This window comes from Girardinichthys multiradiatus, chromosome 8 (genome assembly GCF_021462225.1).
Source record: "Girardinichthys multiradiatus isolate DD_20200921_A chromosome 8, DD_fGirMul_XY1, whole genome shotgun sequence".
Taxonomy (NCBI): domain Eukaryota; kingdom Metazoa; phylum Chordata; class Actinopteri; order Cyprinodontiformes; family Goodeidae; genus Girardinichthys; species Girardinichthys multiradiatus.
The window spans coordinates 7,005,300-7,030,855 of NC_061801.1; the positions used below are offsets into that span (position 1 = coordinate 7,005,300).

At 42.8% G+C, this 25,556-nt stretch overlaps 1 protein-coding gene across 4 annotated transcripts in view; it reads right to left on the reverse strand.

Moving 5' to 3' along the window:
• Positions 1–53: 53 nt before the first annotated feature.
• The window catches only part of ogdhb (oxoglutarate dehydrogenase b), a 43,242-nt gene continuing 17,739 nt past the window's right edge, over positions 54–25,556 (reverse strand). For 3 of the 4 annotated variants that reach the window (XM_047372494.1, XM_047372493.1, XM_047372495.1), the window contains 16 exons: positions 24,197–24,287; positions 23,486–23,665; positions 23,274–23,402; positions 22,806–22,985; positions 14,787–14,939; positions 14,517–14,619; positions 13,697–13,825; positions 13,452–13,602; positions 11,658–11,785; positions 11,277–11,455; positions 10,974–11,045; positions 4,307–4,432; positions 4,143–4,215; positions 3,890–4,053; positions 3,621–3,775; positions 54–2,063 (listed from right to left, as the gene is read on the reverse strand). In XM_047372494.1, coding sequence (XP_047228450.1) covers positions 1,943–2,063; positions 3,621–3,775; positions 3,890–4,053; positions 4,143–4,215; positions 4,307–4,432; positions 10,974–11,045; positions 11,277–11,455; positions 11,658–11,785; positions 13,452–13,602; positions 13,697–13,825; positions 14,517–14,619; positions 14,787–14,939; positions 22,806–22,985; positions 23,274–23,402; positions 23,486–23,665; positions 24,197–24,287 — 2,134 coding nt within the window. In that variant the 3' untranslated portion in view covers positions 54–1,942. Of the gene's footprint in view, positions 2,064–3,620; positions 3,776–3,889; positions 4,054–4,142; positions 4,216–4,306; positions 4,433–10,973; positions 11,046–11,276; positions 11,456–11,657; positions 11,786–13,451; positions 13,603–13,696; positions 13,826–14,514; positions 14,620–14,786; positions 14,940–22,805; positions 22,986–23,273; positions 23,403–23,485; positions 23,666–24,196; positions 24,288–25,556 lie in introns of those variants that run through there. The other variant, XR_007039291.1, reaches the window with a different exon arrangement.

Genomic DNA, 25,556 nt, shown 5'->3' on the forward strand with positions numbered 1-25,556 from the left:
GCACTGATAAAAATTCTTTACTTTGTTCAAAGCATAAAACAGGCAGCACCATATGAATATAAATATATGGTTTAATTTGACGTTGTTTGTTTACTGACATCTCTTCACCAGTTCTGTGGTGTTTTAATGGAAATGAGCTATAATGTGAAGTAATCAGTTATATGTGACACAGGTAGAGCTTAAAGAGTGATGTTTCAGGATGCCTGCTGAGTGAGACACAGGAGATCATTTCAGATTGGGAAAACATAAAAGCATAAATAATCCATGCAAGTGACAGACCTGTTAGAACTGCAGAAGCTTGTTTAGCTCGTTGCTCCTAAACCTGACTTTGTAACTCAGAGGCTGCTTATAATGTTTGTTTTTAAAAATATTACAGGTGTATAAACTCAGCATGTCACATAATCCCTGATCTTCAGTGTTTTTTGATTAGTTTACATTGTTCTTCCTCTACACTCACACCATAATTAACATGTACTGTTGTGTGCCAATAAAATTTTTTATATTTTGATGAAACAGTTAGCTATAGGCATGGGACGGTGTTAAATTCTCATGGTATGAAAACACTGAGTAAAAATCACAGTTTGATGGTTCTGACAAAAACATGAAAATAAAATAATCTATACCTTGATCTGATTGCTTTAATTCATTATAGAACAGGAAAATATGCCATCTGCTGCTAAAATGATACAACATATTAAATATTGTTTTAATAATGACACCTACACCATATTTTTGATATTTTGATCCACAGACACATGTGGAACACTGATCAGTGTTGACACTCGCTGTCTTTTCAACAATTTCTTTCAGCTAACCAAAATATTTAGAAAATGAAGGATTAAATTCTACTTTATTCATATCTGGAGATAAAATTGCAACCTTGTGTCACCCAGTGATTTATATCAGCTTTTTTAAAAGCAGATAATCACAGTAGTAGAGTTAAACAGTATGATGAAAAGCACCAATTTCAGTAGTTTGTTTTTACATAAGCAAGCTTGTTGTGCAGAACTTTATCATTTCTTTGCCATTCTGCTTTTTACAGAGTAGCACGCTAACATGGAGCAGATATTATCTTGCTAACTAGTCGGGCTGTGTGCTCTGGTGGAACATAGAGCTTGCAAAATGTACTTTAAAGCAATGGTACCTCGGTGAGAATGATGGATGGCTCTTCTTTAGTTTCTATGCCATGATTTTCTAAACAGCTGACTTTGTCCTTCTAATTAAGGGGGGGGGGGGGCAGCACACTTACTCTAAGCTTCAGACAGCTGGACAAAATTCCAGTCATTTCGACCCTTTGGCATTTCATTAAAAGACTAAACCGTAGGAACAACATACAGAATATTGTTGTGGCTTTGACACCATAAGAGTTTGAAATTCTGCTTTAATCATTTAACCAAAAACCAGTTCATGCTTAGTGCGCTTATCCTCAAAGGAAATGAGTTTAAATAAGTTATCTAGTTAACTGTCCAACCAGCACCTCTAAAGCATCTAAAATATCACATATATTTTTCTATGTGATTCTTTTCACTACAATCCAAATAAAATCCTAATTCTGACCTATGGTGGTTGGTGAGGTATACTAAAAGAAAGCTAACTCTTATCAACCCACAACCTTCCTTTAATATTTAAATATCCTTTGACTTACTGATATTTTAATCTTGTGTACCAGTAAATATTCCCCAAAATCAATAAATGGATTAGTTTTTAAACAGCAGAACAGATTAAAAAATAAAATAAAAGCAAAAAATGTCATGACATTCATTCTGTAGAAATTTGTTCACTCAGTGCAAGTTAGTTTTATAGTTTTTTTGTATCGTCCCTCACTGTGAATCCAAGGTCTTCATGGTAACAGTGATATAACAGTCAGGTAATTCTGAGCTGTGCAAAACATTTCTGGACCCTGAGGTCAGGCAGGCAGGTCAGATCTGCGTTAGATGGAATGTTACAGTTTCCCTGGGAAAGTCTCCAGATTGAAGGCTGCGTCCAGTAAACGCTGAAGCTCCATGAGGTGTGCGTGCTTGTTTCCAGTTGCTGGAGCTGCTGCAGGCTCACGGCCTGCATACCTACGGATACACAGAGGGACAAAAGTCAAACCTTAAACTGACGTTACTTACATTTGCATTGGCACTGTCCTTTTGAGTCCAACATGTTAACTAATGAAGAGGCTCTAAGATGCCAGGCTATGTAGAGCAGGGCAGGATTTGGCTCATGCTGTGAGCTTACCACAGCAAAACTGAAATGAATAACTTGTATATTTGTGAAAACACAGTATAAGAAAAATGTTGAACATTTTACAGCAGGTGTTCGAAATCGTGCAAATTGTGACCCTTGTGGATTTCCATTTTGTTGCATTTCATCCAAAAATTACAGTGTGTTTAATTGGGATGGTACATGGCAGACAACCACAAGGTAATGTGTATTTGTAAGATGGAAGAAATACAGTACATGGGTTTGGATTAAAAATATATAAACTGAAAAGTGTGGCTTGGATTTCTATTCATCCCACTGAGTTGACCTTTTGTAGAATCACATCTAGAAAACCTTTTGTTCATTCTTTTGTAGAAACTGGATGGAGAGCATTAGTGAACCTCAATTTCCAAATTATATAGCCTGCAGCTCCCTTTCTTTCCATTTTAAGATGGGTTGAACAGTTCTCTCAGATGTTAAAAGCTGTTATTCAATTCAATTCAATTCAAAAATACTTTATTAATCCCAAAGGGAAATTAAATGTTGTTATAGCTCATATTATGAAGGTTTCTTCAAAGATTCGTTGTAGATGCTGATGGCTGTGGGCAGGAAGGATCTCCTGTAGCGCTCCGTCTTACACCAGATCTGAAGAAGCCTCTGACTGAAGACACTGTTGTTGTACAACAGTCTCATGAAGAAGATGCTCAGGGTTCTCCATAATGTTCTTCATTTTATGAAGAATCCGTCTTTCCACAATGATCTCCAGAGGTTCCAGAGGAGTCCCCAGAACAGAGCCAGCCTTTTTTATCAGCTTGTTGAGCGTTTTTAAGTCCCTGGCTCTGATGCTCTTATTGTTCAATAACTAAACCCTGCTTTAAACTTTAAATTTCCATGAACTCTTACCATGTGTCCCTTGGTCTTCATGATGCTGTTTGTTCACTAATGTTATCTAACAAACCTCTGAGACTTTCACAGAACAGCAGCATCTACATTGCTCTGTTTCCTCATTATGTGACATTTACATTTTATTCAGTGGTTCAAAATATAAAAGATAGATTACTAATGCATGCTGCACTTTTCAGATTCTCACTTGTAAAACATTCTAAGTACATACTTTTCCGTGTTAGTTTATAAAATATCACTTGTACTGTTGCTAAACACTGTATCCATCACTTGCTCTCCACTAATGCGGTAGTTTACTGAGAATGCCAAACCTTTTCACAGTGCTGATTAGAACAAGCAGGTTACTGTCCAGGCTCCTGCATCTCATCATTACTGGCCATTCTGGCACTGTTTTGGTGTAGAGTGCTTTAGATATAACGAAAGTCCACTTATTTTCACTTGTCGTACTTTACACAAAATAATACAAATGTGTTTGTATTCCCCTCAGGAGGAGGGTGACTGACTAAAAAATCAGCTTATGTAACATTTACCAGATGGAGCGTGTATGACTTATTGTAGTATGAAGGCGGGGCTTGACGTAGTCATAGTAACCCTGGTTCTTATGCTCCTCTTGACACCAAACCAGATCAGCATTCTGGTAGCGATCAGTCTCTGCTTTCACCAGGTCAAAGGGGAATGGTGACAGCTGCAACGTCAGACAAACAACTTGAAATCGCTGCTTGTCCACAAATGTATTTCATATTCATGCTGTAATATTAGTATGAGTCTGAAGATATAGTCTGTTTGTTTAATCAATCACCTGTTCAATTCGGACAACAGCAACAGCCTCATCCATGCCTCTGCTCTTGCGTTCCCGGATAAGTTCATAGTAAATCTTGCCTGTGCAGAAAATTACCCTCTTCACTTTCTGGGGGCTGACTGCTGCAGGCCCCTCATCCGGGATAAGTCGCTGGAAGTGGGTACCTGGTGGGAGGAAAGATGGAATAAAATAAAACTAAGCAAACCAATTTAATTTGCATTATTTACTGGACTTTTTTGTTGTTAGTTCTCACCAGGCAGCATGTCGTCAAAGCTCGATTTGGCCTCTGGGTGGCGCAACAGTGACTTTGGAGTAAACACAATGAGCTGTTGTTTCAACAACAGAGAGAACATGTTGAGCTTTAAGAATTGCATCATCCTTCATGCTAAATCACAGTTCATGGTGATGGTCACTTACAGGCTTCCTGAAGGGCAGAAGGATCTGCCTGCGGAGAACATGGAAATAGTTTGCAGGAGTGGAGCAGTTTGCCACAATCCAGTTGCAGTCATGAAGCTGATGCATCGCAAAGTCCCCTGAGAGTTTCTAAAAAAAAATAAATCAACTTTAATAAGTTTTCGTTATGTTCTTCAAAATAACAAACAACTGATTTAATCTGATTTTATTTAAAAAGAAGAGTGAACAGGATCTAATATTGATATCATAGTAACTTTTTAAACAAAGAAACACTGAAATAATACTGAATTATGTTGTACTTTCACCAAACTTACTGAAAACACAGCTCTTTAAATGCTTGTTTTTTCTGTTTGGGTTTTTATTGGGAACAGGAATGACAATGGAATTATGTATTTAATTGATTGTATGTGCTTTCTCTATTTTAGTATTTATTTGTATGGTCTTATCTTCCAAGATGCTTAAGAAAAAATCTCCATGGTATGTACATTTAATAGACGTTAAAGTATCTTATATTGTTTTAGTATTTGCCTCTGATTAAACTTTATTCCCATTTAAAACAGCTAAATTCTAAAGTTCCCTCCTTGAACCACCACCTTAACGTGGTAGAGGGGTTTGAGTGCTCAAATGATCCTAGAGGCTATGTTGTCTGGGGCCTAAATGCCCCTGGTAGGGTCTCCCATGGCAAACAGGCTCTAGGTGATGGGTCAGACAAAGAGTGGTTCAAGAATCCCTCATGAAGAACAAAATATCGAGGCACGTGATGTCGCCCGGTACGGCGGAGCCGGGGTCCCACCCTGGAGCCAGGCCTGGGTTCGGGACTCGTCGGAGAGCGCCTGGTGGCCGGGTTGCTCCTCGCGGGACCCGGCCGGGCCAAGCCCGAACGAGAGATGCGAGGCTATCCCCCAGTGGGCCCACCACCTGCAGGGGGAACTGTGAGGGACCGGTGCAAAGAGGATTGGGTGGCGGACGAAGGTGGAGACCTCAGCGGCCCGATCCCCGGATGCTTAGGCTGGCTCTAGGGACGTGGAATGTCACCTCGCTGGGGGGGAAGGAGCCTGAGCTGGTGCGGGAGGTCGAGAGATATCGACTGGAAATAGTCGTGCTTGCCTCCACGCACAGCGTGGGCTCTGGAACCCATCTCCTTGAGAGGGGTTGGACTCTGTTCTACTCTGGAGTGGCCCACGGGGAGAGGCTGGTGTGGGTTTGCTTGTTGCCCCCCAGCTCAGCCGTCTCGTGTTGGGGTTTACCCCAGTGGATGAGAGGGTCGTATCCCTGCGCCTTCGGGTTGGAGAGAGGTCTCTGACTATCATTTCAGCCTACGGGCTGAGTGGCAGTGCAGAGTACCCGGCCTTCTTGGCGTCCCTGTCGGGGGTGCTGGATAGTGCCCCTCCCGGGGACTCCATTATTCTGCTGGGGGACTTCAACGCCCCAGTTCAGCGTCTCCTTCCTTTTTCTGTTTTGCAGAACAGGGCTGTTTAGTTAATCAGTTTGTGGGGAACGACAGTGACACCTGGAGAGGCGTGATCGGGAGGAATGGCCTCCCCGATCTGAATCCGAGTGGTGTTTTGTTATTGGACTTCTGTGCTAGTCACGAATTGTCCATAACGAACACCATGTTCAAACATAAGGGTGTCCATCAGTGCACTTGGCACCAGGACACCCTAGGCGGGAGGTCGATGATCGACTTTGTTGTCGTATCATCAGACCTTCGGCCGCATGTTTTGGACACTCGGGTGAAGAGAGGGGCTGAGCTGTCCACTGATCATCACCTGGTGGTGAGTTGGATCCACTGGAGGAGGAGAAAGCCGGACAGACTTGGCAGGCCCAAGCGCATAGTGAGGGTCTGCTGGGAACGCCTGGCGGAGTCCTCGGCCAGGGATGTATTCAACTCCCACCTCCGGGAGAGCTTCAACCAGATCCCGGGGGATGTTGGAGACATAAAGTCCGAGTGGACCATGTTCTCCGCATCTATTGTCGATGCTGCTGCCCGTAGCTGTGGCCGTAAGGTCTGCGGTGCCTGTCGTGGCGGCAATCTCAGAACCCGGTGGTGGACGCCGGCAGTAAGGGATGCTGTTAAGCTGAAGAAGGAGTCCTATCGGCTGTGGTTGGCTTGTGGGACTCCTGAGGCGGCTGACGGGTACTGTGAGGCCAAGCGTGCTGCGGCACGGGCTGTGGCAGAGGCAAAAACTCGGGCCTGGGAGGAGTTTGGTGAGGCCATGGAGAAGGACTACCGGTTGGCCTCGAAGTGATTCTGGCAAACCGTCCGTTGCCCCAGGAGGGGGAAGCAGTGCTTCGCCAACACTGTTTATAGTGGGGGCGGGAGACTGCTGACCTCGACTGAGGACATTATCGGGCAGTGGAAGGAGTACTTTGAGGATCTCCTCACACATTCCGTGGTGGAAACAGAGGCTGGGGACCCGAGGTTGGACTCTTTCATCACCTAGGCTGAAGTCACCGAGGTGGTTAAAAAGCTCCGCGGTGGCAAGGCTTCGGGGGTGGATGAGATCCGCCCCGAGTACTTCAAGTCTCTGGATGTTGTAGGGCTGTCATGGTTGACACGTCTCTTCAACATTGCGTGGCGGTCGGGGACAGTGCCTCTGGACTGGCAGACTGAGGTGGTGGTCCCCCTTCATAAGAAGGGGGACCACCACCTCAGTCTGCCTTCATAAGAAGGGGGACCGGAGGGTGTGTTCCAACTACAGGGGGGATCACACTCCTCAGCCTCCCTGGTAAGGCCTACGCCAGGGTATTGGAGAGGAGAGTCCGACCAATAGTCGAACCTCGGCTTCAGGAGGAGCAGTGTGGTTTTTGTCCCGGCCGTGGAACACTGGACCAGCTCTATACCCTCTACAGGGTGCTCGAGGGTTCATGGGAGTTTGCCCAACTGGTTCACATGTGTTTTGTGGACCCGGAGAAGGCATTCGACTGTGTCCCTCGTGATGCCCTGTGGGGGGTGCTCCAGGAGTATGGAATCGGGGGCCCTTTACTAGGGGCCATCCGGTCCCTTTACGAGCGGAGCAGGAGTTTGGTCCGCATTGCCGGCACTAGGTCGGACCTGTTCCCAGTGCATGTTGGACTCCGGCAGGGCTGCCCTTTGTCCCCGGTCCTGTTCATAACTTTTATGGACAGGATTTCTAGACGCAGCCAAGGGCCGGAGGGGGTCGGGTTTGGGGACCAGTGGATTTCGTCTCTTCTTTTTGCAGATGACGTGGTCCTGCTGGCCCCCTCTAGCCAAGACCTACAGCATGCGCTGGGGCGGTTCGCAGCCGAGTGTGAAGCGGCTGGGATGAGGATCAGCTCCTCCAAGTCCGAGGCCATGGTACTTGACCGGAAAAGGGTGGCTTGTCCTCTTCAGGTTGGAGGGGAGTTCCTGCCTCAAGTGGAGGAGTTTAAGTATCTCGGGGTCTTGTTCACGAGTGAGGAAAGAATGGAGCGGGAGATCGACAGATGGATCGGTGCGGCTGCCACAGTAATGGGGGCGCTGTGTCAGTCCGTTGTGGTGAAGAAAGAGCTGAGCCGAAAAGCAAAGCTCTCAATTTACTGGTCGGTCTACGTTCCTACCCTCACCTATGGCCATGAACTTTGGGTCATGACCGAAAGAACGAGATCCCGGATACAAGCGGCTGAAATGAGCTTCCTCCGTAGGGTGGCCGGGCACTCCCTTAGAGATAGGGTGAGGAGCTCGGCCATCCGGGAGGGGGTCGGAGTAGAGCCGCTGCTCCTCCACATCGAGAGGAGCCAGTTGAGGTGGCCCGGGCATCTATACCGGATGCCTCCTGGACGCCTTCCTCGGGAGGTGTTCCAGGCACGTCCCACCGGGAGGAGGCCCAGGGGACGGCCCAGGACACGCTGGAGGGACTATGTCTCTCGGCTGGCCTGGGAACGCCTTGGGCTCCCCCTGGAGGAACTGGAGGAGGTGTCTGGAGAGAGGGACGTCTGGGCGTCTCTGTTGAGTCTGCTGACCCCGCGACCCGGTCCCAGATAAGCGGAAGGCGACGAGTACGAGTAAATTCTAAAGTTTTGCGTACAGATACAGAATACATTTAGTATATTGTTACTACAGTGGGTAGAACAAGTATGTTACACTGCCGATTTTGCAGGTTTTCCCACATGCAAATCATAGAAGTGTTTAATTTCTAACTGTGAGTGACGGAATCTAAAACAAAAATCCTGAAAAATCACATTGTGTGTATTTTAAGTAATTAATTTACATTTAATTGCATGAAATAAGTATTTGATACAACAGAAAACTAAATTTAATATTTGGCACAGAAACCTTTGTTTGCAATAACAGACATCAGACGTTTCCTGTAGTTCTTGATGAGGTTTGCACAAACTGCAGCAGGGATTTTGGACCACTCCTCCATACAGATCCTCTCCAGATCGTTCAGGTTTTGGGGCTGTCGCTGGGCAATATGGACTTTCAGCTCCCTCCAAAGATTTTTGATTGGGTTCAGGACTAGAGACTGGCTAGGCCACCTCGAGCTGCTTCTCACGGAACCAATCCTTATGCCTTTGTTCCACTGGCTCAATTTGGCCCAACTTGACTCCACTCAGTTCGCTATGTGAGTTTTTCCAAAACAGTTTTTTCTGTACCGGTACCTAATTGTTTGGTCCCTGGTCCTGAGCAGGTCCGACTGGGGCTGAGTCGGGACCACATGTGACGTGAACAGACCGCTGTTCACTGATTGGCTTTGGGAGGAGGAGAAATGAGAAGGTTTTCGTTGGGACAGTGCAGGAAAAAGTTCATAAAACTCAAGAGCAACTACAATAATATTAAGGACCACAGTGGCCGGAGCGGTTCAAACATATAATTTTACCATTTACAGAACATAAACCATGACTGAAGGCTGACAGAAAAGAAAAAGGACAAATCAGCTTTCTGAATTACACGCAGGCAGAGTGCTGTATGTAATAACATCCTAAATCAGCTGATCACACGTAATATCAACACAAACACTTTCCCCAAAACACACAAAATACCACCATGAAACAATGTGCTTGGTTTGGATATTTATGGTCCTTAAGAGAACCAGCGTCAGCAGGAAGAGGGAGCAGGCAGAGAGCAGCTGCCCATAACCAGACTGCCTGCATCGGACCAAACAGGAGGACGAGTCTGCTGAATCTGCGGTGCACGAAAATCCAATATCCTACCTAAAACTAACTTCAAAGGTCATAAATACGCGGTTTTGCGCTTTTAACTCCTTGTCCTCGTTATTGCCAAGGCTGAGACAAAAACTTCCTCGTAAAACCCAAAATAGGAACTTCAGGTAAACTTTGGAGCTTCACCATCCAGACAGCAGCGTCTCTCCTCTCTGCTTCTCCTGCCACAGCCCCTAACATCAGAACCCCTGAGCTTTCTTTCATAGGTTCTGGTGGGGCTGTGTTCCAGATAATTATCCCAGTGGTTCCTTTTAGACATAAAAAACATAATACAATCTTACATATATATTAATACAAACATTAGTATTTAGTTTATGTTTTTATTTTCTATTCATTTCACGCCGATTACTTTAATGTGACAATGTAACACAGTAACGTTAATAGCAGCACAGCGCTCTACACTCATGGCTGGAGGCGGGGCTTCAGCCATTGGGGGGTCAGTGGAAACACAACAGTTACAGAACCAAGTGGAGCGAAACCGAGTGGAGCAGAGCCGCGCCGGCTAAAACAATCCAGTGGAAAAGGGCATTAGTTGCCCTGGCTGTGCGCTTCGGGTTGTTGTCATGCTGGAAGACCCAACCATGACCCATCTTCAATGGCCTTATTGAGGGAAGGAGGTAGCTGGCTAAGATCTCCTGATACATGGCCCGATCCATCCTCCACTCAATACGGTGCAGTTGTCCTGTCCCTAGCTGTTTGGCTATTTTCCTGTAGCCCATCCTAGCCTTGTACAGGTCTACTATTTTGTCCCTGATATCCTTACACAGCTCTCTGGTCTTGGCCATTGTGGAGAGGTTGGAGTTTGTTTGATTGTGTGGACAGGTGCCAGATAATGAGTTCAAACAGGTGCAGTTAATACAGGTAATGAGTGGAGAACAGGAGGGCTTCATAAAGAAGAACTAACAGGCCTGTGAGAGCTGGGATTCCTACTGGTCGTTAGGTGATCAAATACTGATGTCATGCAATAAAATGCTAATTAATTACTTAAAAATCACACAATGAGGTTTTTGTTTTAGATTCCGTCACTCACAGTTGAAGAGTACATATGATAAAAAATGAAAGACTTCTAACATGCTTTGCAAGTGGGAAAACCTCCAAAATCAGCAGTGTATCAAATACTTGTTCTCCCCACTGTACATAAAAAATGTGGCTAAAACAGCTTCAGGTAAACAATGCATGACATAATACACTGTGGGATTAAAGTCATGAAGAAACGTAGATTCAGCCGTAGGTCATCTTTAACAGTAGAAATGTTCTTTTCTCTTTCAAACTAAAATCCAGACATTAAACAGGTTTCAGGATAAGTTCCTGGAGATAAAATTTCATGCTACAATAACAAGAACACCCCTAAGTTTCATATTTGAATAAAAAGATAAACAAACAAACATCTACGTTTATATTATACAGGCAACAGCCGCCATAACTTTAAACCAAATAAGGACATTATGATATTTTATCAAAATATTCTATGTTTCGTGTTCTTATTTGTAGAAAGGGACAAACTTACAGGAAAAACATCTGGGTCATCATTGCACATCTGTAAGAACCTCTCAGGACGAGCTGACGAGTGTTCTGGACCCTGCATGTATGTAAGAAATACAAAGAGTAGAACACGGACACGGTGTGTCTTTATTCTGAAGGGTGAAGCAAGTAACACAAGTTAAATTCCTAAAAGACTGTAGAAGCAGGACAGAAACTCAGAGCAGCTGTTGCAGACAGTGATGAAGTCCAGATTGTGAGGTTCTGCCAAATCAAATTAAGATGCCTTAATAAACACAGAATGTGGCAGATCATGGTTCTTTGTTCCTACCATCCCCTCCATCCCATGAGGGAGCAGCAGCACTATGCCATTCTGTCTGACCCACTTGGCCTGTCCTGAGCTGATGAACTGGTCGATAATGCACTGAGCTGTATTGTGAAAGTCTCCGAACTGGGCCTCCCACAGAACCAGGGCATTGGGACTGGCCATGGCAAAGCCCAGCTCAAAACCTGTGCATCGGGAATAAAACAAACACCATTGTATAAGTTGCCATGATGTTGGTATCTTGTTACCACAGCACTAGAGTCCCTGATATGAGGCCAATGTAAAGCCAGTTCCACAATTGCTGTGCTCTGAACTGCTTTGAAGAAAATAATGTTTAATCTATTATTTGAGGATTTTAGTAGAGCTGTCAGTACTTCTGCCACTGACCCAGTACTCCGTACTCAGACAAAGAGCTGTTGCAGACAGTGTAAGGAGCCTGATCAGGGGAGACGTAGTTCATTGGGATGCAGATCCTTTTATCAACGTTCTGGTCGTGGAGAATGTGATGACGATGGCTGTGAAAGAAAACAATGCAAAACCGTAAAAAAAACCAAAAAACAAATATATTTAATATATATAAACATATATAAAATAATCACACATCTTAATTGAAAAACATACACTATTGGCAAAAGTATTGAATCCCTCCACCAAATCAATGATATTTGGTGTTCCAAATCACTTCCAAGGCTGCAGGTGTATAAAGTTTGGTGTGGAGAAGCTGACTCTCCCACTCAGAGTCCTGACCTCAACCTTCTTGAACACCTTTGGGATGAATTGAAGCGGAGGCTACATTTTTGGTTTTCTCATCCAATTATGAACACACTCCAAAACCTTGTGGAAGATGTTTGCAGAATAGTTAAAGTTAAAGCTATAGGTTGCAATAGTGGCTCCATCAACAAACTGGACCTTACAGATTAACAATAGGATGTCATCACAGTTCATGTGCATGTAAAAGTAGACAGATAAATACTTTCGGCAATATAGTGTGTATAGTCTGCAAGAATATCTGTAACTCTTTAAAGATAAAATATATATAAATAATTATATTAGCTTTTTATTTATTTTTCTATTTCTTTTTTATTTTATTTTCAATATTCATATGTTAGCATTGCCCAGTTAAAAAACACACACCAGTTCCATTAAAAAACTGTGGCATGACTTGAAAATTGCTGTTTACAGAGAATTTTCATCCAATCTCACAGAACCTGAGCTACCAAAAAATTGCAGTCTCTAGATGTGCAAAGCTGGTAGAAAAATTCTACTTAAACCTTTGATCGTTTTCCTTCAGCTTCACAATAATGAGCTACTTTGTGTTGGTCTATCACACAAAAGTTTGTCATTGCATTGGACATGAACGTAACTGAAATAAATTAGAGTGAATTGAATTAGATGGGGCCGCATGGTGGCGCTGTTGGTAGCACTGTTGGCTTGCAGCAAGAAGGTCCTGGGTTCAACTCCCAGGGGTCTTTCTGGATGCATGGGTTCTCTTCGGGTACTACGGCTTCCTCCCACAATCCAAACACATGCCTGTTAGGTTAAGTGGTCTCTCTAAATTGCCCTTAGGTGTATGAATGAGTGTGTGCATGGTTGTTTGTGTGTTGCCCTGCGATAGACTGACAACCTGTCCAGGGTGTACCCAGCCTCTCGCCCATAGACTGCTGGAGATAGCCACCAGCTTCCCTGCGACCCAATATGGAAGAAGCGGTAGAAAATGACTGACTTAATAGATGGTGTTGAACTGGAACTGTTTTGTTTATATGTAAACCTAAATTAGATGAGTTTGAGTTATCATTTGGTACACAAAGAGCATGATTTTTTTTTACATTCAGCACGATGTTATCTTTCGTATAATCTGCTTTTATTGAAAAAAAGTTATGCAACTGCAGAAAAAGATTAAAAAAAACTGTTCCATTAAATTTTGTTCATACAAGCAACATGTACGGTCTAAGTTCATGCACTAGTTTTAAACTAGTTTAGCACCACACACTATTTCTTTTTTAAATTTTATACAAATCAAACCCAGTTACCATTAACCAGTGTAGTTCATTGTAATCAGCAGTACATTGTTGAACTTTTCCTTTATAACAGAGGAAGGTACTGTACTGTATGCATTGAGCAGACAAGCCATGTCACAATAACACTCTGTATGTACTATTAAACATGCTGTGTTGGTGTTACCTGAATGTCCCCCTCTCTACATCTTGTCCGCTGAGGCGCACATGGATGCCCTCTTTGAGCAGAGAGCCGAAGGCCATGTACTCTCCGAGGGCCCAGTCACACTCTCGTTGGCTCACCATAGTTGCACGTCCCTTCAGGATACGACTCAACCCTGCAGCATGATGGAACAAGCACAAAACGGGAAGATTTAACATGGCTTTTTTAGAGGATTTTCTAACAGCTGGGATTGGGAGGATGGAGAGTACCTCCATGTATCGTAAAGTCTTCCACTGGGACAGAGGCTGCAATATTTCCAATGTGACAGAGCTCATCTTCACGGATGCCAGTGGTAGGGCAGCTGATAGTTTTAGGTTGACCTTCCAGAGTGAAAAAACCTAAAGACAAAGTGCGAAGATACACAGACACACTGAAATAATTATATTGTAACTGTTAATTGCTATTTCCTTTCTAGATTGTTTAATATTTTTGCAGATGTGTTGAAAGCTTAAATACTCAGATTATTAGGATTAAATCCTGTAAAACTATTATGTACCTTGCAAGTAGATAATGGTTCAGCACTGCCTTTTGATACCTGCGCAATATGATCACCAGCTAAGCTAGGCTGCCCTGATTTTATGGACAAAAAATATTCCGTGGTATGAGTTTACAAGAGAAAACACGGCTGCTACGAAACCTTACACACATTCTACTCAATTGCTGTGCTGATGCAGATCCACTCACCCCAGCATGCCGAATGCTTTAAGTGGCTCCAACATCAGTGGAGTCTGACAGGCTTGCTGATCATTTTACCAATTAATGATCTGGCTACGTAACGACACTGGCAGAGCATGCAAGTTTAGGCGATCGTTAAATATGGAAAAAGGCATAAATGAATTTGTGGCGCAGCAGTAAAAGTAACTTCTTTCTTGGTCCAGACAACGTAGCAGACTGTACAATTTTGCCCCAACACACAGTATACACACACAATCTATGCAAAATAGTAGTCAGAATGTTTGTATGAAAATTGTCTCCAATCAAAATTTAGAAAAACAAAAAAAAATTAAATAATTCAGGGAAACAAGTTACCTGGCCAAGGAGAGTCCAGCCAGTGTTTGATATGGAGGATCTTCTCATCTTTGGAGTGAGCATAAGCATCCTCACAGATTTTGTCATAGCGAGCCACTTCCTCCTAAGAGACAACCAGGTATGAATTTGCATTTAATAAATGAAAATGTTAGAGGTTAGTGTACCATAGTGTCTGTAGGTAGAGTTTTACCCTAAAATTTAAATTCGGTCTTTAAAATTTAGCATAGATGACTATCAAATCCAGAAAATCAGAGGCATGCAGATGTTTACCTCATAGTGTTGTGTTGTGATGACTCCTTCAGCAATGAGTTTTTCTGCAAACGTCTGCAAGACTCCTTTCTGTTTCTTTATCTGCTTGTACATCAGTGGCTGGGTGAACATTGGCTCATCCATCTCATTGTGGCCATTACGTCTGTAACAAACCTGCAAAAGAAAGTTTTTATAACATCCCTGTCATGATAGATGACATGTGAATTCTAATGATTCTCATGGTGTTAATGTGTAAATATTGACAGCTCCTGAGATGCTCATGTTAGCAAATGACCAAAAATGCTGATATCACAGTATCAAGGTCCTGAAAAAGGTATGTGGCTAATTATTGTCTCTCTACTTTTAGCTCTTTTTTCACCCACTTTTTATCCTTTGGTTGTCTCATTTGTGAATCTGGGGGGAAACATATTCATGTTGGGAACCACAGCCATGAGTTACAACAGGAAATGCGGTACAGACCTTTCTGGAACTTTCAAAATAAATTGCATTAATCTACTTCCAGCACAACTTAGGAATTGGGGGTAACAGCGAACTTCCCATGATGCCACTGTCCACAGAAAACCCCCACATCCCCCACAAGTCTTTCTCTTCCACTGTTCCTCTTTGCGGAACCGGGATCGGAGAGACAGCGCGCTAATGTCTCTTTGCTGGCAAACAGACATAAACTCTTCAAACTGGATCCAAGGGTGTCATACGATCATCGGTCATATGCACTAAAATAAGTACAAATGAATCACTGTCTGTGTATCCGGTAGATTCACTCATGAACAGGAATTAAGGTACACGCCTGGCTTGACTTTCTCTCTGAGGCCTGCAGAAGCAAACGGTGTTCCTGAGAAGTCCCTGCAGAGACGCGGTCTCCCAGTCTGGAAGGAAAACAGCAGACCGCATCACCGTGGTAACGTGCAGTTTGGTCGGCCCGACTGAGCAGCCGCCAAGTCACTGTTCTGGAGGTTAGCTGGAAGCTAACCCTTTGTTCACAGTGGACCTTTCTTCAAACTTCGTCGTCGCCCGGACAACTCCTCCTCAGCATGGGTCAGAGGTTAGGTTTGGGCAGAATAATAGAGAAGGATTTAGTTTGAAAAGATCTAAACGATGTTCATTTTATGAAGTTTGGTTTTGTTTGTGTTTAACTCAGCTATCTTGGTGCTAGCAGACTATCTGCTCAGCACACGTGTTCAGTTTTTGGTGTTCTGTGTTTGTGTGTTTTTAAAGTTAATACAAACTTTATTTAAAGGGGTGATTTTAAACACAGAAGATCGGCCATAACACGCCATCCACGCTTATGCATTTTAACCCTTTTATTAATGGTATTTTAAAGGTGTGTGTTTGATTCTTGTGCTAAGCTATCAGCTTCTTTGTTAGCTTTCACTGCTAACAAGCTAAGAACACATGCTTGCCTGCTAGGTAATATTTAACAGAAAGGTTGTTAGTTTTCAAGCTAGTAAATAATAGTCCCTAAACATTATTTTACTAAATCTGATAACTAAGTAAACACCATTAAGCCCCATTTCTCCAGAAAGATTAGGCTCTTTTCCAAAATATTCCTAATAATATTTCTTTAAATATTATTTTAATAAATAAAGCCAGCTAATGAGACCCCGTTGAGAATTAGTCATCCAGAAGGTTGGTTTTATTCAGCAGATCTTTCTTTAAAACATTATTTTATTAAAATAATATTTTATCTGATCTTGCATTGTGAAGGGTTGTTTAAAGGTATACCAATTATTGCTTAAGTTAGTTCCAAGACTAACTTAACTTCACTTCCAGATTCTTTAAGATAATCCTTAGTTCTCAAACATAAATAACATTGCATGGTAATGTTGCATCACTCCTTCGATCATAATTTTCAATCATCTTTAATCAACTTGTTTATATTGTACATAGCCCATGAGTTTTCTTTATTCTTTAATTCTGCTTGGTAGTTTAGTTGGATTGTTTTAGCATAGTAAAGAGTTTGTTAATTGAAATATGTTTGACTTTGAGTTGACGTATTTTTGTTAATAAATTCTTGTATTTTAAGAAATTGTGTGAATTCATTCCATGTGTGTGCAGAGTTTTTGCTCTTCAATAATGTGAGAGCTCGTCTCACACCTTTCTATTTTGTCCTAATACCATCGCCTTACTGGGCTGGTATTCACAGGACAACCCTTAACAGACTGAAATATTATTTGATAAAATATTAATATTAAATAATATTCTCAGATTCATAATCACAACATTCACAAAAAGTTGATGAACCTAAGATGCACTATATCCTTTACATGAGAACTTCATGTGACCCTCTCTAAACGTTTGAATACATACAGGAGTTGGACAATGAAACTGAAACACCTGGTTTTTGAATTCTAAAATTGCGCCGCTCAAGGTGGCAGCAGGTTGGAGTAGCTCTGTTACTTTTGATTCTGATTTATTCTTTTTTGGGAACTATTCCTCTTGTGGTGGATACAGTGGATTTTTTTTGGACGACTGTCCTCTCCGGTGTCAGATGCTGTGCAGCTTGGAGGATTTTTTCTAATGCGTTCTATTTTTGGACATTTGTTATGATGCATTGCCATGGCAACGGGGTTGTTTCTTACAACCGGGAGCAGCTGATTAATATCTCAAAAGCTCAAATAATACTTCAACTACAATCCCAAATCCCTGATGAGTTGAAAAGGAGACGCCGTGGATGCAGAGCAGAAGCTAAGAGAAGAGATAGAAGGAGGAAGTTCAAACCATCTCTTCAGTCGATTATGATGGGCAATGTGAGATCGTTGGGAAACAAGTCGGATGAACTCCAAGCCCTACAAAGGACCCAGCCAGAGTACCGGGCATGCAGTATTATGTGTTTTACTGAGACATGGCTGCAGGATCATATCCCCGACTCCAGCGTCTCTCTGCCGGGCTTTTTAACCATACGAGCAGACAGAGATTTAAAGAGGAGTGGCAAATGTAAAGGAGGTGGACTGGCAGTACTTGTGAACAACAGATGGTGTAATCCAGGATATGTAACTGTGAGGTGTCATCTCTGCAGTCCAGATATTGAACTGTTGGCAGTAAGTTTACGTCCATATTATTTACCCAGAGAGTTCACCAGTGTTATTTTGGCAACAGTTTACGTTCCACCTTCCACTGTTGCCGACACTGCATGTGATGCCATCAGCTCAGTTGTTGATAAGCTACAGACACAAAACCCCAATGCTTTTGTGGCAATTTCTGGTGATTTTAACCATGCTTCACTCTCTGCTACACTTCCAACGTTTCAACAGTTTGTCAGCTGTTCTACCACAGAAAACAAAACATTGGATTTGTTTTATGCAAATATCACGGACTCATACATCTCTACAGCAAGACCTCCTCTAGGCAAATCAGATCACAATCTTGTTTTTATCTGTTTGAAATATAAGCCCCTTGTTCAGAGACAACCTGTAATAAAGAGGACTGTGAGAAAATGGTCACAGGAAGCTGAAGAAGCCCTGCAAGGTTGCTTTGAGGCTACAGACTGGGATGCACTGTGCCAGCCACATGGAGAGGACATCGATGCCATGACTGAGTGTGTAACCAACTATATAAACTTCTGTGTGGATAACATCATCCCCACCAGAACCGTGAGATGCTTCCCCAATAACAAACCTTGGATCACCATTGACCTGAAGGACCTGCTTAACAAGAAAAAAAGAGCCTTCAGAGAGGGAGACAGAGAATTATTGAGGAGTATACAGAAGCAACTTAAAGTCAAGATAAGAGACAGCAAGGAGGTGTACAAGAAGAAGCTGGAGAGCAAGCTCCAGCAAAACAATATCAGAGATGTGTGGACAGGGATGAAGAAGATCACAGGCTTCAAGCAGAAGGATGATCAGACCGATGGAGGTCTGGACAGAGCCAATGAACTGAACACATTCTTCAATAGGTTCAGTTCAGAAACAAGCTTCGCATCCTCCTCTCCTGCTCACAGCCAAACAGACATTCCACCCTCCTTTGACCCACAGGACCCACAGCTGTCCAGTAACACCTCACATTTTTTATCTTCCACCTCAGCCCTAGACCCTTCTGCTTCTACATGTTTGTCTTCAACCATATCAGAAGATGCTGATGCTTCCTTTGCTTCCCCCTTCCACTTGTGTGTCTCAAGAAGTCAAGTGAAGATGCAACTGGAGAGACTGAATCGGAATAAGGCTGCAGGTCCAGATCATGTCAGCCCTAGAGTCTTGAAGGCCTGTGCAGAGCAGCTCTGTGGGATTCTGCAGCACCTCTTCAACCTTAGCCTGGCCCAGAAGAAGGTTCTGGTGTTGTGGAAGACCTCCTGTCTTGTTCCAGTACCAAAGAAAACTCACCCATCAGTCCTCAATGACTATAGACCTGTTGCCCTTACATCTCACATCATGAAGGTCCTAGAGAGACTCCTGTTGGCCCACCTGAGTAAGCAAACAGTAAACCATCAGGACCCCCTTCAGTTTGCTTATCGCTGTGGAGTTGGAGTTGAAGATGCCATCATACACCTGCTTCAACAAACCCACTGTCATCTGGACAAAGCCAGTAGCACTGTGAGGTTCATGTTCTTTGATTTATCCAGTGCATTTAATACAATCCAACCTGATTTGCTTTGTCAGAAACTCCAGAAGACTCAGGTGGAGGCCTCAACAATCTCCTGGATCAAAGACTACCTGACAAACAGAGCACAGTTTGTGAGACTGAAGGGTTGTGAGTCTAACCAGGTAGTCAGCAGCACATGATCACCACAGGGGACTGTACTCTCACGATTCCTTTTCATTCTGTACACCTCAGACTTCCAGTACAAGACAGACTCCTGTCATCTGCAGAAATACTCGGATGATTCTGCAGTCGTGAGGTGGATCAGAGATGGACAAGAAGCTGAGTACAGGAAGGTGGTGGACCGCTTTGTGGCATGGTGTGGAAACAATCATCTCATCTTGAACGTGATTAAAACAAAGGAGATGATTGTAGATTTTAAGAGAAACAAGAAAAGGTCAAACACTATTTCCATCATGGGAGAAGAAGGGGAGGTGGTGGAGGAGTATAAATACCACAATGTTCACCTGGACAACAAACTGGAGTGGGGATGCAACTGTGAAGCCGTCTACAAGAAAGGACAGAGCAGACTGTACTTCTTGAGGAAGCCTGGGTCCAGTGTTTGCAGCAAGATGCAGCATATCTTCCATAAGTCTGTTGTGGAAAGTGTGATCTCTTTTGCCATCATCTGCTGGGGAAGCAGCATCAGAGCCAGGGACTTAAAAAAGCTCAACAAGCTGATAAAGAAGGTTCTGGTTCTGTTCTGGGGACTCCTCTGGAACCTCTGAAGATCATTGTGGAAAGAAGGATGCTTCATAAAATGAGGAACATTATGGAGAACCCTGAGCATCCTCTTCATGAGACTGTTGAACAACAACAGAGTGTCTTCAGTCAGAGGCTTCTTCAGATCTGCTGTAGGACGGAGCGCTACAGGAGATCCTTCCTGCCCACAGCCATCAGCATCTACAACAGCTCTTTGAAGAAACCTGTATAATATAAGCTACAACAACAATTAATTTCCCTTCGGGATTAATAAAGTATTTTTGAATTGAATTGAATTTAGACCACAATAATTTATTAGTATGGTGTAGGGCCTCCTTTTGCGGCCAATACAGCGTCAATCCGTCTTGGGAATGACATATACAAGTCCTGCACAGTGGTCGGAGGGATTTTAAGCCATTCTTCTTGCAGGATAGTGGCCAGGTCACTACGTGATACTGGTGGAGGAAAACGTTTCCTGACTCGCTCCTCCAAAACACCCAAAATGGCTCAATAATATTTAGATCTGGTGACTGTGCAGGCCATGGGAGATGTTCAACTTCACTTTCATGTTCATCAAACCAATCTTTCACCAGTCTTGCTGTGTGTATTGGTGCATTGTCATCCTGATACACGGCACCGCCTTCAGGATACAATGTTTGAACCACTGGATGCACATGGTCCTCAAGAATGGTTCGGTAGTCCTTGGCAGTGACGCGCCCATCTAGCACAAGTATTGGGCCAAGGGAATGCCATGATATGGCAGCCAAACCATCACTGATCCACCCCCATGCTTCACTCTGGGCATGCAACAGTCTGGGTAGTACGCTTCTTTGGGGCTTCTCCACACCGTAACTCTCCCGGATGTGGGGAAAACAGTAAAGGTGGACTCATCAGAGAACAATACATGTTTCACATTGTCCACAGCCCAAGATTTACGCTCCTTGCACCATTGAAACAGACGTTTGGCATTGGCATGAGTGACCAAAGGTTTGGCTATAGCAGCACGGCCGTGTATATTGACCCTGTGGAGCTCCCGACGGACAATTCTGGTGGAAACAGGAGAGTTGAGGTGCACATTTAATTCCGCCGTGATTTGGGCAGCTGTGGTTTTATGTTTTTTGGATACAATCCGGGTTAGCACCCAAACATCCCTTTCAGACAGCTTCCTCTTGCGTCCACAGTTAATCCTGTTGGATGTGGTGCGTCCTTCTTGGTGGTATGCTGACATTACCCTGGATACCGTGGCTCTTGATACATCACAAAGACTTGCTGTCTTGGTCACAGATGCGCCAGCAAGACGTGCACCAACAATTTGTCCTCTTTTGAACTCCGGTATGTCACCCATAATGTTGTGTGCATTTCAATATTTTCAGCAAAACTGTGCTCTTACCCTGCTAATTGAACCTTCACACTCTGCTCTTACTGGTGCAATGTGCAATCAATGAAGACTGGCTACCAGGCTGGTCCAATTTAGCCATGAAACCTCCCACACTAAAATGACAGGTGTTTCAGTTTCATTGTCCAGCCCCTGTATGCCCAACTGTTTAGTGCTTCAGTACTTTTTGCACAACTTGCTGTTCTCTAGCAAGGAGCTTAACGGCCAAATTCACAACAGGTACACCATGCATCAGCCACCGTTGTCACCAGACGAGCCTTTGCTGGTGGTGGTGTTAAAGTGGGGACAGGTGGTTCTAGTCAGTACAGAACTGCCCTACACTTTCTGAATGGTACAGTGACAAGCCCATACTACATGAATAACATTAATCCAGTCATTGTACCACTGCATGAACAACACAGGACTGATTTCATCTCCATGGACAACAATGCTCCAGCTCATCGAGGTCTCATAATTAGGGAATGACTGCTGGAGACCGGGGTACCTTGAATGGAGTGGTCTGCACTTTCTCCAGACCTGAACCCCATAAAAAACTTATGGGCACAAATGACTGTACCCCAGGACCTCAATGACCTGAGGGCCTTCCTTCAAGAAGAGTGGGATGCCATGCCTCAGCAGACAATAAGTCGACTTGTGAACAGTATGAGACGTGGTGGTCAAACTAATTGATGCCGAAGAGCATATGATGTTGAGACATTGACATGTTTTGTTATGGTTTACTCACCACTGTGGTTGGCCTTTTTTTTTTTTACAAGCCACTACTTAAATGCCATACTTTCATTATATCACTGTAGCCTGAACATTTTACATTTTCTATAAATATCACCCAAAAGCCAAATATCCCTAACTATTTGTGAGCAGTATATGTTAAAATTCTCATTACATCATTGTTGTTGCTAAATTAAACAATTAAAGTTCAGTTCAGTTTTTGGTAGAACATCACATGTCAAAAGGTTCTCTTATTTTGTCATGTTCCCTCTTATTTTCTTGGTGGAAATCCTTTCAAAGAATCTACAAACTTCATTTCCTCCATGCCACATTCAACTATTTTGACTTCAGCTTTAGGTTTTGTTAATGACTTTTCAAAACAGGACTTTACTTGTATTTGCTGTCAAGAAAATATATTTAGATAATTGCTATTTTTTTACAGCTGAGATTGAAGAGACTAACTGTAAGAGAGAAGAGCTGATTTTGTAGGGCTGAGAGTCCTTTTTGTGGTTGGATTATCTGGAAAACCTCTACCAAGCACAGGAATATTCTCCAGACCTTCCAAACACCTTTTCTTCATAACTACAAGTTTAAAAGGGATTTCTTTTCTTTTTAATATAGACATTTACTAAAACATTTACCAGGTCTACAACAATATCTTTATGGAATGTGTTCCTCCATTCTGCTGCTATGTTGCCCACAAATATCACAGCCTCCGGGTCGTCTGCATTGACGTGGAAGATAGGTGCGTTCACGACTCGGGCCACGTCTGTAGGGTACGGAGATGACCGGGCCATCCTGGGATCTGTGGTGAATCCAATCTGCATGGATCAGAGAAGGCTATCAGGTGTTTTCATGTTGCTGTCAGATTGACAATCAAAGCCTAAGCTTAATGTAAACGAATGTTTTTTTTATTTACTTAATTGTGTGTTTTGTTACACTTGTTCAGTCCAATTAGAATACTGAGATTTTCACTTTGTAGGTACATTAGAAAATGCCCCAGAGCTTACAGGGATCCATCTTAAATCAAAAAAAATCCTGAAGGCCTTCAATATACATCTGTTGATGAATAAACATCTCTATCTCATTCAGAGTTTAAAAGTGAGTACCTGGTTGTTGACCACCACATGGATGGTGCCATGGGTGGTGTAGGACGGCAGGTCCGATAAGTGGAACGTCTCATACACAATTCCCTGGCCTGCAAATGCAGCATCTCCATGGAGCAGAATAGACATCACCTGAAAAGTGAATTTCCAAATTCAAAACGTATTTAGACAGTTATCAGAAAAATGTCTTCTCATTAACTCCTGAGGCAACCTACCCTCTTCCCTTCGGTGTCTCCAGAGTAAAACTGCTCCGCCTTGGTCTTCCCCTGCACCACTGGGTCCACAGCCTCTAGGTGGGATGGGTTGGCCATGAGCGACAGGGAGATGTACCGGTCACTGACCCGGTTCATCCTCTTGTGATACATGCCTAAATGATATTTTACATCTCCTGAACCCTAAACACAGACAGTAAACAGTTACAGCTCATGTGTTGAAGCCAATGTGAGTTAAATGTGTCTCTTTCAGGTTTTACATTTTGGAGGCATCATTTCTTCAAGCAAAGGGACCTTGTGGCTAACTCATATACAATTACATGTATTTTGTTTAAGAAGAAACTGGTTTAACAAATACCAAACTTGAGAATAAATACTACAATATGGAGGAAACAGGCTTTAAACCAAGAAACTGAAAGCAAAAACAGTTTTAGGATCGCAGCAGAAAATCTTTCTCTTATTACTGGGTTTTATTCTTGTACTTATTTTACACCAGAAAAGCCAGAGATTCCTGATATTTTTTCCCTCTATACAACATAAATAATGCGCTTAAAATGGGATTTTCCATGTTTCAATAATGACAAGTAGGTGTTTTTAAGCCATGATATTTAGAAGTAATTATCTGACCTTTTTTTTTTTCTTTTTAATACTGGCCTGCAAACACAGGCCAATTTCATATGCACAGATTCCAACAAAATATTTTGTTGTTCGAACCTCATCAGCAGCCTCCAACTTGGAGTCGAACTGACAGAAGATTTGGTCCAGATCCTTCCGGATAACATTGGCCAGCACGTTCAGCCTGCCTCTGAGGAGAATCAATTATAAAAGACACATCAGTGAGGGCACATTACTTTTGCCTGGTAGTGCAGTGCAGGGTAAAAGTATCCATATCTCTTAAAATGTTTTACATTTTGTGATGCTAACACTACAATCTTCAATGTGTCCCATTGGCAATTTTTTGAAAGACCAACACAAAGTAGGCACATTGTTAAATGGAAGGCCAATGCTACATAGTTTTGAAACGTTTTATTATTTAGAGAAATCTGCGGAATGCATTTGTATTCAGCCACGGTGAGTGAACCGTATTTTGCTGCAGTTACAGCTACCAGTCTTTTGGGGTACGTCTCTAGTAGCTTTTGACATCTAGACACTGGAATTTTTGAATGTTCTTCTTTGAATCTCTGACCCTCCACAGCCTGCCAACCATTTGTTTCCAAGATGTTCCTTTATATTCTTCCCTAACATCAACACTGACCAGTTTTCTTGTGCTTATTAAAGAAAACCCTGCCACCACCATTCTTACAGTGGGCATGGTGTGTTCAGTATGATGTAAACTACTTTTTTACACTTTTTGCAACAAGGTCAAAAAGTTTCAGTTTGGTCTTAACTGATCTGAGCATACCATAAACTGGAAATTTCTTTTCAAAGTGGCTTTATGCAGTGGCATGACTTATGCCTGATTTTCCTCCTGATCTTTGGATCTCTGCAGCTCCTCCTGAGTTACCATGGGGTCTTTTCCACCAACTGGTTCCAGTGCTTACATAACTGGTGTTAGATCTAGAAGCACCACTTCTCTGTTTCCACCCAGACAAACTCTGCACTGGCCCCGAAACTGGTATTAACCTAAGATCTAAGACCGAAGGGGAGCCAATAAAAATGTTTTGAGGGCCATGTGTAAAACTCTGGAAATTAGTTTTGAATTTGATCATTTGAAATAAAAACTAAAAACAGTCAAAGCGCCATGCTTTAACAATAATAAAATGTTGGATTAGCATAAATAATGCAATCTCACTGTTGCTCATCTTCCCACAGTTTATTTTTAAATCTCTGGTCACTGAGCTGTCCTGACAAGTTATTATTTTTCCCTTAATCCATAACCAACATTTTCAACGGATTTATTTGACATCGGCCACCTTTGATTTTAATAAATCTTGCTCTAAAAGCTGGTTAACTTCTGTTTTTCCAGCTGCTGGTGTGGATCAGAGATATGCTGATTAGGGTTGTGAAGCGTTCACAAACACAGCTTACTGTTTAAAACAGTGTTAATTCACGGTGGTGATGTTAAGATGTTGCC